Source organism: Melanaphis sacchari, unplaced genomic scaffold (assembly GCF_002803265.2).
Source record: "Melanaphis sacchari strain LSU unplaced genomic scaffold, SCAv2.0 Contig20_pilon_pilon, whole genome shotgun sequence".
Classification (NCBI taxonomy): domain Eukaryota; kingdom Metazoa; phylum Arthropoda; class Insecta; order Hemiptera; family Aphididae; genus Melanaphis; species Melanaphis sacchari.
Genome location: NW_020271042.1, coordinates 4,211,087 through 4,226,228, shown reverse-complemented (window position 1 = coordinate 4,226,228; position 15,142 = coordinate 4,211,087). Strand labels below are relative to the sequence as shown.

At 24.6% G+C, this 15,142-nt stretch overlaps 1 protein-coding gene across 1 annotated transcript; it reads left to right on the top strand.

The window, feature by feature from the left end:
* Positions 1-2,082: 2,082 nt before the first annotated feature.
* Positions 2,083-10,860, top strand: LOC112593790 (endocuticle structural glycoprotein SgAbd-8-like). Its single transcript, XM_025338331.1, has 3 exons — positions 2,083-2,252; positions 3,976-4,103; positions 10,284-10,860. The coding sequence occupies exons 1-3, from the start codon at positions 2,244-2,246 to the stop codon at positions 10,561-10,563; spliced, it is 417 nt and encodes a 138-aa protein (XP_025194116.1). The 5' UTR covers positions 2,083-2,243; the 3' UTR covers positions 10,564-10,860.
* The last annotated feature ends 4,282 nt before the right edge of the window (positions 10,861-15,142 follow it).

Sequence of the window (15,142 nt, the reverse complement as noted above, 5' to 3'; positions counted from 1 at the left end):
AATATTTTTATTTGAATGTACAGATATATGTAGACGACAAAAAATGTAAGTAAAAATTATTATTCATACAAATACACAATAATATACGCTTTAAACTGTAGAATTAATATAATTCTCGTTATTTTTTGATTAAAATGACTAGAGTTACCGTCTCAAAATTCAACTAACAATACTTCAATCAGGTTAATAGATTATTGTTAATACCTGTGCATTAGTGACAGCATCGATAATAAAATAAATCCTATTAACTCTTTAGTGGTAGAATAATAAATGTATACTAGCAAGGCTATATACGTTCTATCAATATGCTAGATAGTAAATATTAGTTATTGCAGATTTTTGTACTTCATACGACAATTTATTTTCATGACATATTAAATTGATTGTTTTTATTTAATTTCATGTTCAAAAATTTTAATAAATTATTGTGACAAAGCTGATATTCAAGAATATGTTATTTATATAATTGAGTTACGTAAAAATTAGCATAATCATTAGACTTCGATGTGTTTTATAAGTATTATTGATTAAAAATTAATTATATAATATTATTTTTCTAAACATCCTAATTACCTCAAGTATATTATAAATTGTATTTTGCTGCAATCAAAACCGTCGGCATATATAATATTATTGATATCGATAATCAAAGTACATTTTACGTCACATCTCTATCATTGACATTATCGATATTAATTAATAACTTTTAATAATTATTTTGTAAATATTTACTTTACATAATATATGGTATATATGCAAAAAAGAAAATCAATCTGTATTAATCTACATAAGTGTATATAACATGGCAAAATTGTAAATCAAACACGTACTTCTAAAATCATTTGAAATTATTTCTCATACAGTTTTATTGAAAAATTTTCTATAATATTCCAGTATAATTGAATTACTACAATTAATAAACATTTAATTTAAAATTAAAATTGAATCATGAAAATGTTTGAACATTGACAAATATTACTATAAAATTTAAAAAAAAATATAGTCTTCTTAAAAATTTAACTAACCAATTAATTTAATTAGATATATACTATACATAATCTGCATTTGTGCAAAATTAATTCCTATCATAATAATTTTAATAATTTATCCTTTGTTTAATTTTTACCATAATTTTTTCCTTTTATTCTTTTTTTTTTTTATGTAGTTTTAAAATTTATATTTACAATATTATGATGTAAACTCTGTTATTAAATTGATTTCGGAATAATTTTCTCATACTAATTATACAATAACGAAATACAAATACGCAATATTTTACGTGCTTAATAATTAATCAAATTGAAAATATTCGTTATGAAAAAAAAAAAAATGATTCTAAACTCAACATGATGTAGTACAAGCACCTAGAATTAAAGTGTTATTGGCTAAATAATATATTGTAAGAGATAAGTTACGAATTCTACAAAAGGTAAGATATGTTTATTTAGCAATTTTTATAAATTATTCTATTTAAAATGAAATATTTTTAAAAAAATAAAAAGAAAAAGAAACTCTTGTACTCACTCCCTAATAAATTTTCACATCAAGTGACTAAACAGATTTAATGAGATAGAAATATTATAACAAGTTTATTATATTTAAATTAGACTTTATATAAATATATTGATAATTCCAAAACAGAATTTTATTTTATTAAATCACTTTGTAAATATAATTAATTATTCACCATATTTTTACCTCATTACAATATATTTAAACACTAGGTCTGACTTGCAACCGCATATTATAACGTATATAATGGGAGTAGACTGATCATAATGTACCTATGAAATAAAATATAATTATTGTGCTCATGCGCACGGCCGTTACGACGCGTACGTCGGTATTACAATAAAGTTATGGCATGGTGGATGGAGTGCGTATATTACGTGATAACGTGATTTCGTTTGATTGATAAAGGGGATCGCCGCGTCGGAAAAAAGGTCAGCTTGCTGTACGAACGTGTACATAGATATGCCTATACATCGCGTAAACCCCCGAGGCGCCCCCCATTGCTATCAAAGTAGCGGGAGGGACGCCGCTTGAGCGTTTGAGAGCGCATATAAATACAACGGCGGTCGGCAGTACCGACGAAAAACGTGGACATCATCCTACAAGAAACGGTGCGAATCGTGTTCGACAGCGAAAGTACCAAGCACAATATCTACGTCTCAACGACTTCGTACACGTACGGCAAATATTATAATATTATTATAGTTTTTCGTCAGCCACGAGAAGTCATCATGAAATTGGTACGTACCTGTTATATCTCATGGTATATAAGTGTATAAGTCCCTATATGTTATACTTGCTATAGTATCATTGTAGACGTGATATCGTGTTCGGCGTAGTTTAATGCTTAATTTTCAACAAATATAATATTAAAATAAATACATTATAGAAAATTATAATATATATATATTTATGTATATATGTATATATCCTTGACGTGTACGCGAGTACATATGGCCTGCTACCCGTCATGCAATGATTATATATTATGATATTTTAAACGAAAAAATCTTGTTGTTTAATACTCACCGTACTTATTTTAATATATTACACCAACTTAACTTTATCAAAAACACTATTAGTCCAGTCCTGGAAAATTATTTTTCTTTTTTTTAAAAGATAAAATCAAGTAAAATCCAAAATTAATTTAATTTAATTCAATTAGATGTTTATTTTGATTTAAAGTATTTAATATTTAGATAATATTTTATACCGGTTTAATAATTCCAAATAATTACATAAAGTTATTTGCACTATAAATTAGAGTTATAATTTAATTTTACTATTACCTCTTACATCATCACGGTTACACAGGAATCATCGACAAAATATCGCCAGCAAAATATCACGTGACCAAAATATCGCAACTGAAATATCGCGAAATCAATATATCGCATATTGCTAGCACTCATATCGCCAATATGAAATATACCTGTAATTTAGTTAGAAATAAATAATATTGATTATTGATTGATATTTTATAATAGTTATAAATAATTTCATATAATTCAAATTTCAAAGCATATAATATTGTTATATAAATATATTATAGTAGAATTGATAAAAATATGTATAATTCAATAAAATTGATATTAGTATAAAAAAAAAAATTAAAAAGATAAATAATAAAATATGTATATTAATTAATGGAAGTATATATTAAATGAAATACCTTGAAGATGATTTTCAAACTCTCGATTATGATAATCTATTACTACTTTCTTAATTTGTTCAGCCCAATTAACTGTCTTGTTTTTTTTTTCAATCATTGATGTATTTGGATTTAACAGATGCGATAATAATTTACGGCGGTGTTCTTTCTTTACAATTTATTGGTTTCGTGACATTTTTGTTGCGATATTTTACCGGCAATATTTTATCGGGGTACTGTCACACAGATACATGGAAAATAAAGTTTTTAGATATTTAAAGTTTACTTATTATTTGGTATATGCGATTAAAATATTAAAATTATGATTGAAAATCACTTTAAAAATAGTTAATGCCATTTTATCATTACTAATTCAACAACAAATAGAAAAATATTATATCCTTGAAATCGATTTACTTTTAGCTTTCATAGGTCATTCATTAATTATTATTATACAAACTATTTTAATATACTCAAAATTGATTTACATTCTTCTATTTTATTTTATCCTTATTACAAAACAAAACTTAAAAACTAAAACAAGATTTACGTATATTAACATCTAGGATTATAGCATATCAAATTTTAACTTTGAACTTATTCTCAAACATCAATAATAACAATTTATTATATTGGTATCTAATTTATGTTTTAATATTTAAAAAAAAATTAGTTGGTCTCAATTCTTGATATTACAGGCTGTAATTCTTAAAATAAATAATTATTTTCCTCCTTTGTACACAAACTCAATTATAATAATGAAATTCAGCTTTATAATAATAAATTAATTTATGTACGAATTAATTTTTCAGACAATCGCAGTAGTAAGCTGTATGTTGGCCAGTCTAGTCAGCTGTCAACAATATCAGCCCACAACTCCTATTCCTATCGTCCGATATGAAAACGATGGAGTCAATTTTGATGGATCTTATAAATGGGCGTAAGTATAATCTTATAATTTAAAACGAAGAGTTTGTTTTCTTTTTTTTTTAAATTACTAAATCTTAAAAATACTATTTTTCTCACAAACCATTGTTTGTCATTTGTCAATTAGTAAATTTGGGTAATGAGAAATTTTTTTTATTCTTCATGATTATTTTATCAAACGTATTAATGTGTTATATTCTACAACTTAAAGTTTAAAAATGGATAAAAATTAATTACTAATTTGTTGGTATTATATACCATTACATTTGTATATCCGAATATTCATATTTCTATAATTTCATGTAATTTTGGAGTTAATTAAGCTGTATAAAATATATTTCAGAAATAATCTTTCAATCAATAATGAAAAATTTAAAATCCTGTATATAAATGCGTCGTAGCGTATTATATAAGCAGTAAATTATAACAATATATTATCCCATTATGACATTAATATTTCATTGTGTCGAGCTTCACGAGGCCTATAAAATGATACGTTTTGTTGACAACGAAACTCAAACGTATGTATAGTACTTAAAAATACTAATAAAATAAATATACGAGTGAAACTTCAAACTAGTATTGCGTTTATGATACCCGTATGTACACACATAATTCCTTGACCCAATGGTATTAACGACATCTTGGCCTCTGACCTAATAGGATGACCACTGCTATCGTCCCTAACATTTCAACAAGGGAGACACACGATGATATAACTACGACTACATAATACAAAATATTATATAAACTCAAAGACGTTCATTATCAATAATTTCACATTGAAAGTCATTGTTATTAACAACGACTGTGCTAGCTATCGTATCTAACGTATGGAGTAATTATTTTTTGTCATAGCCCAACAACTAAAAAATAAGTTTAACAACTATAATTTAATCGGTGGTCGGAATGCATAAAAACAATAGCAATACAAAACAAGTAATTGTCGGTTACATTAAACACACGTTAGCCTGGTGATGATATAACTGGCACACGTTGAACACGACCGGCGCGGCTTGGTGTCAACGGTCAACTGCCGCACCTTATCTGGGACATGGCGTTCTTCGTTGTTTGGTCGAATGCTGCCTTTTACTGTCAATCGGTAGTCGTTCTATGTACTTGTATATCTTTTCTTTTTTACTATTGGCTCACATTAAAACGATTTATCGTATCGTGTCTGTTCATCACGTCCTTCGCACACACGCCATAACTTTATAGTTATACACTATTTCGATATCCTTGAACGTATCAGCCTTGATCCTTCGCTATATTTACAATAAAGTCTTCCTGAATACATACACGTGTGCACGTGTATATTCAACGCAATTAGAGGAGAAGATACAATTATTAAAATTTCGGAAAAATTAATATGATCTACCTATTTTATAGCTAATTGGAGTTTTCAAATAGGTATTAATTCAATATTAATACACTTACAAACATATCATAACAAATAAAAATCCTTAAAAAACTTATAACTGGTATAATATTATTTATTTTATTTATTTAAAAAGTTAGATTTGTATACTAATATAAATTTATTTATTTTAGCCAAGTGACAAAATTAAAAATACTAATATGCATTTGATTGTATGTTGTTTTATTATAAATTTAAAGTCTAATACCAATTAATAATATTTAAGCAATATGAAAAATTTTAAAATATTTTAATAATATTTTGGTATGTTTTAATATTTTAAATAATAATAATAATAATAATAATAAAAGGTAATTAAAGGTAGAATTTAATATCTAAAAATTCTAAACAAATAGCCGGCGCACTGAATAGGCAATTTAAGGCCAGCCATGTACACAAAAAAAAAAGTTATAAATTATTTTAATAACAATCTGATTTTTAATACTTGAATAAGTATTGTAACATAGTTTTATTTTTTAGTTATAAAAGATTTGTTTTTTTGGTGTATTTAACATAATTTTTAAACTTTTATTTGTTATTTATTCAAGTATTATACAAATTAGAAACTAACATATTTTAAAACTCACTATTGACACTTAACATTTATGATCATTCATTCTTTTAATTAATTTTTAATCAGTAAAAATTAATTAGTATTGATAGAATTTAATGATAAATCAGATCATTTTTTTTTTTTTACAATAATTATTGCACAATATATTATTTAAACACAGGCTCTTAAATAACTATCGATGTATGCATATTACCTTAAACTAAGTTATATTTTATTAAAAACAAAAAAGAAAACTATGTTCTATGGCTTCAGTTATTTATTATATTAAAATAAAATAATTAAAGAATCCTATTTATTTTAGCTTCTTAGAAATATTTTATGCAAAATGTTCAATAAAATAATTCTATTTATTTTTAATAAGGTTGTATTCTTTTATACTTTATTACTTTTCGAATAATTTCCTAATACTAGCTAATTAAAATGTACAGTTTAATAATTTAAAAAATTAATTTATAAATCTTAAAAAAAATTGTACATAATATTTTAGTATAGACGTTAGATGTAGTCTTTGATTTGCCTTTTATAGATATAACTTGCAAAATGCAGTGTAAAAAATTACTGTTTCTTTAATTATTTTTCAGTCAAACTAATAAATGTTATATAAGATAAAAAATGTGCTAAAAAATAAAAAACTACATAATTGTAACAATAAATTCAATATTTTTAACCAAATTCATATTTCTACTTGTTATTCCTAATAATAGTAAAACGTAAAAATACTGGTTAGGTTACGGAAATACAATATTGTGTGAATAATTGATTGATTTATAATAATGGTTTTACTTGAAACTTCAATATTATAATTTTAAAAAACACTTGCATTCTGCATTCCTGTCATTTTAACAACAATTCCAAGCGTAGTTTAATTACATAGGATCGTCTATCAAAATTATTAGTCAATGATTAAATCTATATAAAAAATTATATTAACACGAACAAACTTAGAAAATTGTAAATTATTTCTTTACCTTATAATCCAACTTATCGAATGACCCCTCATCATTTTAAATAACTTAAATAAATTCTTCGTGTTATGTATATTTTGGTCTTTATTTAATATTTATTTTACTAATTGCTGGTCGAGATAAGTAAATTGGTAATTTTTATGCAAATAATCCACACATTTTCTTACCCTGGTAATACTCGCTTATTAATTCATAACAGTTTTGAGTTTTTAACTGTAGTAGATAGTTTAATAAATACTGATTTTATGATACCCACTAAAAATACTTATACTAATAAATTATTTGAATTTTAAGTAATAATGACTTGTCTATATTTAACGTAGCAAATATTTTAAATGTAACGGAATTTATAAGGAACTCCTCCATCTCGATAAACAAACACTTTATATATTAATACTTAAATTATTTGTAGATATTTCTGGTCTCATATAACATTATAATATGGAATTGTAATTTTGTCAAAGCTATTTTACTAAGAAATAATGTACCCAACCGTAATAAAGTCATTGACATTAAATACTTTTATAATAATATTCGAGTATTCGGAAATTTTAAAAATTTTGTATTCTTCAGCCATGATGTAATTTCTACTCAATATTTCATTACTTTTTGCAAAAAAAAAAACGCCAAAATATTACCAGATTTCTGTCATAACAATCAAAAATAAATCTAAATATGTTTCCGATTCATTATTATTATTTCGCTATGAGTAGTTTTCTATTAAAAAAAAAAAACACAACAATCGAAATTGCATAAACTCAATTATTCTCTATAGAACATCTGACCACAATAACTGAAACTCGTCCGGATAATAATCGTTTAAATCTCCTATATTATAATGATAAGCCGAGACGCCACGGACGACGATAGTTTGGTTTTTGTGCTCAATCATGGGTTATAATAATCTTACTTAACTCTGTCACGTTACACAATTACATAAAGCCAAAGAATTGCATGAGTAACAATAACAACAACAACAATAATTATAATAATAATAATATAATATATATTTATTATATATAAATTATATGAATGTATTTGTATGTATGTATGTGTGTATGTGTGTGTGTGTGCACAAAATGTATAATATTATAAGATCGAGAAAGTCTTCGGGGTTTGACCCGAAGCCGTTTGACCCAATCGCTGTCGTCAATCCGTCAATTGGTTAACCCACCAGCAGTTCATCATTTACTCACACGTTTCTTTAAGCAGCACTGTTGTGCCAATTTTCAAATGATTAGGATCGTGTATTAGACACACCTCTTTGGATGATAGCTTATCACGAATATCCGTGGATCAGTCACCCAATAGGGCCGCGGCTGGGTCACATGGACGATGTAGTAACCAGCAAGGACTAATCAATTCTCACATTGATCCAACGACCGTGAAACTGTATACGAATTGCGCGTTATATTACAAGTACCGTCAGAATCGATTACCTCTATTAAACTATGAAAATTAATGATACGTCATTCAAAATACATCAGTTGCCAAGAAAGTTCTTGGTAAATCAAATACTTAAATCACTAATCGATATTCGAATATATTTTTTTTAAAACAACCTGTTTCAAATAATCGTATTTAATCGAAGAATCTAGCTGTCTTAACTTGACCATGATACTTTATTGCACGATTCATTGGAACTTGTCGGTATCAGAAAATCGGATGAATAATTTAAAATTGTATGTTTTAATCTTTAATTAATTAACCTAATACTCAATCACCAATTATCTAATAATAATTGTATAATATAAAACTGTTTGGTAAAATGATTTGTATCCAATTGAAGTATTAATTATCACATCGAAAGTGTGATATATGGTGATACCTGACCATATAAAGTAATAATATAAACTTACTTATACAATCATATCATTATATTTAAATAAATAATTCATATAATTTCAATCTAAAATTATTAGTTTTCTTGACTCAAAATACGAATTTTTTCATTATTATACTATCTCCAATTCAATAATTAAATTTATCTAAAGAACAACTATTTTTTGACTGGGAAGTAAGTGTTACGTATTAAACTCGAGGCGTGTCACTGTATCTCACGATAGATTGCACTAATCATCATATTGCATACAAATGGGTTTAATTTCATTGACCTCAAAAACTCGGCCAGCACTTTTTCGCGTATAGTCTCTTAAAATAGATGCTTTCGTTGATTCGGCCACCCACTTTGATTGAGGCCATTGTTATTGTAATAATGATGTAACGAAACTCCGGTAAACGGTAACGAATATATCCAGAACACAAAACGTAATAACATACCTCCGGAAATTATACTCTCGCTTATGAATGTATTAAAAACATTCCAGTTGCATCAATGCGTGTTGAACCGTAGTTCAACTCAAGGTTGTACAACGTTTTTGAATGAATTATCGTATATAAGTGTATAAAGATAAATAGATACAATAATTTGTATAAGTCCATAAGATTTAAAACATAATTATAACACTTTTGGAAATGGACTGAAAGAAACTTGAATTAATAATATAATATTATTAGTCATCAACCTATACAAAATTAATCAACATATAATACACGACTAATTTGACAACTCTAAATCAAAATATTAGAAATAAGTAGTATAGTTTAATCGCTTTAAATACATTTTTTTTAATTGTAATGTCTAGAATATAAAAAAATTAATTTTATTCTTATTTTTCGTTTCAACGCAAAACGCTAAATTAATCATTAGTATTTCTTTACGCATATCAACACATTCCCCTGCAAATTGTATTCATAATATTAAATATGCATAGTAATCTTTGATTTTTATTTGTGATTTCTTATAAAAATGATCAATTCAAAAATTACAATACTTAATTGATTGAAAATATGTATTTATAACTAAAAATATTTAAACAAAATGTTTAGCATTACATAAGATGTAGATAATAACTTAGACACCTTGGCCCCTAATATTCATCAAATGAGTTTCACGGAATAACCAATCAATTAATATACAGTTTCCCTTAGGGCATGTCTTCAATTTTGACGATTTTGGTAATACTCAGTTATGATTAATGTAACTTAATGTATTCGCTAAATATTTATCATCTCTGATAAATTGAGTGAAAGAACATTACAATAATATAACTCAGTCTGTTATTTTGTTAAAATGTTCTTTTTGAACTATCTAACCTCTTATTGTTTTATTTTATTGATAAACAAGAAAAGATTATAGAGTATATAAATTTTAAAGAACAAAAATCTTATCAACAGATACGAAACCGGTAATGGAATCCAAGCCCAAGAGACTGGTTATGTGCAACCGGCTCAAGATCCTAGCCAATCAGCCCTAAATGTTGAAGGTGGTTACTCATACACTGCTCCAGACGGTACACCGATCAGCGTCAAATACGTCGCTGGTCCTCAAGGATTCGTACCTGTTGGTGATCATCTACCCACACCACCACCTTTACCACCAGCAATCGCCAAATTGCTCCAATTCCTTGCCACCCAGCCATCCACACCAGAACCAGCTTACAATAAGATTAAATAAACATCCAACACAGCTTTAACATCATTCACCCAACACGTCTCCTACGTGCTTGAGAAATCGTCTATGTATCAATTCATCAAATTACCCGCTTATACTTAAGTTTTATAACTATTAATATCATAAAAACTGTCATTATTTATTTTTACTTTAATTTAAATTCAGTTTTTAAAACTTTGATTTGTTATTTGTTATTTACCCTTCTTTATTCTATGGAAGTATGTCATAGAAAATTGCTCGAATCTATATGTATTATTAATTAGATATTGATTTTTGTAATAAAATTATACTTATTATACATATTGTATTATTATTTTGCTTAAAACCTACGAGTACAGTCCATAGTTATTTTAACGGAATTATTTTCGTGAATATAGTACTTATTACCTAAAATACCATTTTATATCTTAACACCTTAACATACGTTTTTATATGATTTTACTATATCCTACAATTTCCATTAAATATATACCTAAATAGATTTTGTGATATGGGTATTTATATAATAAATACTACTACGATTGCAAAGTATCATTTATAACCAATAAATATATCACATTACTTTTTACACACATTTTTATGATATATATATATACATTTTATGTTCAGAAAATTACACTGTAGGATAGTATTTCTAATAACATTAAAATGTACAATACAAATAAAAAAATAATGTAAATGAATTAATAATTTTAAACATAATTGGTTTGATTATTTATGATTTAATTCATTGATTATGCTTGTAATCAATTACGTATTAAATTTGTATTTATTGATATATCGTTTTAATTTACAACGAAACAAAATCGATTTTGTCAAAAATAATTTAGCGTAACAAATATCTCCTATTTTTCAAAATAATTTTTTTGTTCTTCTAATTACTTTTAAAAGTATTGAAAAATTTTGAATTCTGATCTCTTCAAACTATATTTACTTCAAAATCCAATAACCACATTCAAAATTTCAAAGTTTAAAATTAAAATTATTTGTTTTTGTTCTTAAAAGTGTAGATTCCAACACACACACAAAAAAATGATAAATCATTGGAAGAAAAACAATATTATAGTCATCGATCCGTTTAAAGTTTAAAATAATACGCTTGTTACCGATTAATATACCTACGGATAATTTATGCCTAGCTAATATTGTTTTACTCTTTAAGCACAACAATATAAATATAAATTAGAAAACTTTTATCAATCATCATACTATACATGAAGATTAACGTTTAAAAAGTACTTTTTTAGGAACATACACATTACATTTTCGAAAAATGTATAAGCTTCAAATTCTTATAACGTTATTAATACATCAAATTTCAAATAAAAATCGTTTTACGAATAACGATTATGTCTTTTATTTATGGATTTCTGAATATTAGTTTCAATAATTTCAAAAAATATAATCTAAATTATCATTATAGCGTAAGACAATTAAATGGGCTAATCATTTTTACATATATGCTGTTGTAAATTAATACATTTCATTTTAAATAGTTCCCAAATTGGCTATATTTTTTATGTCAATAAACCAGTCATACTGCTAATTATAAAATACTTAATCGCATTTTTTTAGAACTCCCGCTATATTTTATATAAACAAACCTTCCCTCTCCTTGTCATTGAAACATCATTATTAGTTTAAAAATGTATTTATTATTTATTAACATTCAACAATTAAAATAATAACAAAAGTTTAATAAAAATTAGAAGTTACAATACTTAAATGGACATCAACAAAAAACGTTTTATTATTTATCAAAATAAATAAAAAATGAATTTTATGGAAAAAAAACTTGAATCAAATTTACTTTATTATAATAAAGTATTTAATTACAAGTATAGGTAATAATAAACATGTAAATATAAATTATTTGAAATACAATACAAGTTATCAGTATTTTTCATTCTAATAATGTATAATATTTATATTGTAATATTTGTTTTGTTGTAGCTTAGTTATCATAAAACAATTTATTATTAATTTTCTATTTATATTATAGATTATAATAATTAACTAATTACAATATTAATGAAGGTGTATATTGATTTACATATTTTAAATAGAAATTATAGTATTGTTTATTATATTATCATTGTTTGATAGTCGAGTGGGTTTATTTTATAAAAAAAAAAAAAAAACAATACGCATAAATTTAAAACAAAAACCAAGTTGTAGATATTAAAAATTGGAAAAATGTTATTAAAAGAAAAATGTATAAGTACAAGATTTTAAAACGGGCCATCCTTGACGTTTATCAAAATGTTTGTCCTTCACGATCCGATAAGATAGTGAATTAAATATACGTTTACATCTAACTATATTAGCAATATAGTACCATCTATTTTAACAATTTATCATTTACCAGGGAAAACTGCATTCTGAAGTCAAGATCGAACGATCGTATTTGGTAATCAAAGTGTTTTAATGATATATAATCTATTCGTCATTATTTGTGTATATATTGTATTCATTACAACTGGCATAAAAGCTACGAAGACCCTAAAAATTGTTTAAAATTCACTTTATTTAATATATTTTATCTAATCACCTCGGAGTGTAGCATCCATTATCTATTTTATTTTTTTGTAAAACCACACTTAGTTTTATACGTCACCATTTTACAAAACTATTAAATACTTAACTACTTCAATTCCAATACTTTAAGACGTTAGTAACGTCATTTTTTTCACCGATTAACCTTAAAATATTGAATTTAATTATAATTAATATTAGTCATTACATTGAACTTAAGGAGTTACAGCTTATTATACATAAATTGTAAACTTATATATTACAACACACGGCTACTGAAATGATCATATATGGGGTAAATTTCAAGAACGTTTAGTTGATGCGATTAAATGAAAATAATTCAGAAAAGTGGAAGTCATCAATCATCTTTAATATTAAATATTATAACTACATAGAAACACAATATTAAAATACTTCTTCATAAAATATTCTTTTTATATGATCAAGTTAATAATACACTATCGAGTGTATTATTATGAAACAAAGTTTTCAGACGAAAACTAAACACAATTATCATTGCTCTATAATGTAGTTTTTTTTTCTAACGAATCCTATTTAATTATACATAAACAACGCACATTTTAAAATATTATTTTTATCTAAACTTAATTACTATCTAGTATTTTTTTTTTTTCAAAACAGAAGTTCAGTATCTTTTAATACATAATAAACAGAAATTATTTTTAAATGCAGTAACGATTTTCATACAAAAAAAAAAAAAAAAATAATAAAAATATTATTCAGCAATTTAATCAGATTCAAGTGAACAATTAACTAAAGAGTAGAGTAAACCTACATTAAATTACATTGTAAATAAACTTGTTTAGAAAAAAATCAATAATTTACTGGGTTTCAATTTTTTATTTCAAGTGTATAATTCAAGATCGTTTTTAATTTTATATAAATAAAATACCAAACAATTCATAAAAGAGAACAAGTTTTAAACATTAAGTATTACAAAATAGGCACATTTTTAAGATACACAATATATATATATATGTATATATATTATTTATAAACTGCATTCTTTAAATAAAAGGAGAGTACAGGTACTGCAGTTTTCTATTAAGTTAATCTTACTTATTATTATTTAGTTCCTTAAATGTGTAAATTATCTCAACATTTTATCGTACATTATAGTATTATATATACGCATTAATCATCTAGTAATGGTAAAAGCGTGGTAACAATGAGTTATGTAATAAGATAGCTGTGATTTACGTGGATACATTATAATAAAACATCACATCTTGTTGTCTAATAGCTCAGAATATTTAAATTTAATATTAGAGTCAACCGCATTAAAAATAGTCAAAATGCTTATAAGATTTATAGTTGTATAAAATGTTGACTGAGTAAACTTACTACAAACACAACTTTTATGTTAAATTGACCAATTTCGACATAATTTTATTATAAGTGTCTAATGTATAATGGTAAAACCAACATTTTAAGTTTCGATAAATAAATATATCCTACTATAGCTATAAAAAATATTATTGTATCGCATATATAAAATATTAAAAATAAGATTTATCAATTTATTTTATTAAGATTAATTAAAAATTGTTTATTCATATAAGAAATAAATAAATAAATGTAAATATTATAATACTTGTATATTTAAAAGTACTCTTTTTTCTTAATATAATCTTCAATATCTATTAGAATTTAATATATATTTTTTTAATAGGTATCATTATTCTTAACCGTATAATATATATTTTGTTATTAAAATCATATCATGAAAAAAAAAATATATATATATATATAACTAAAATTAAATAATTTTAATCCAAAAGTCCGAGATTAATATTATTATTAATTTAAATGACGCTGTTGATATAAACAATATTATATTTAGTAGTATTTCCAAAACAAATTCCTAAATTTTAGTCACCCTTGATTTGTTTAATTCATTAATCTTGACATCTTGCTTCTGCAAAGCTTAATAAATATTAATGATAATTTGTATTTTATAAAAACCGATTACAGTTCATGTTTCTTGTCTATAATACTATGTTATTATGATTATATTCTTTTAATT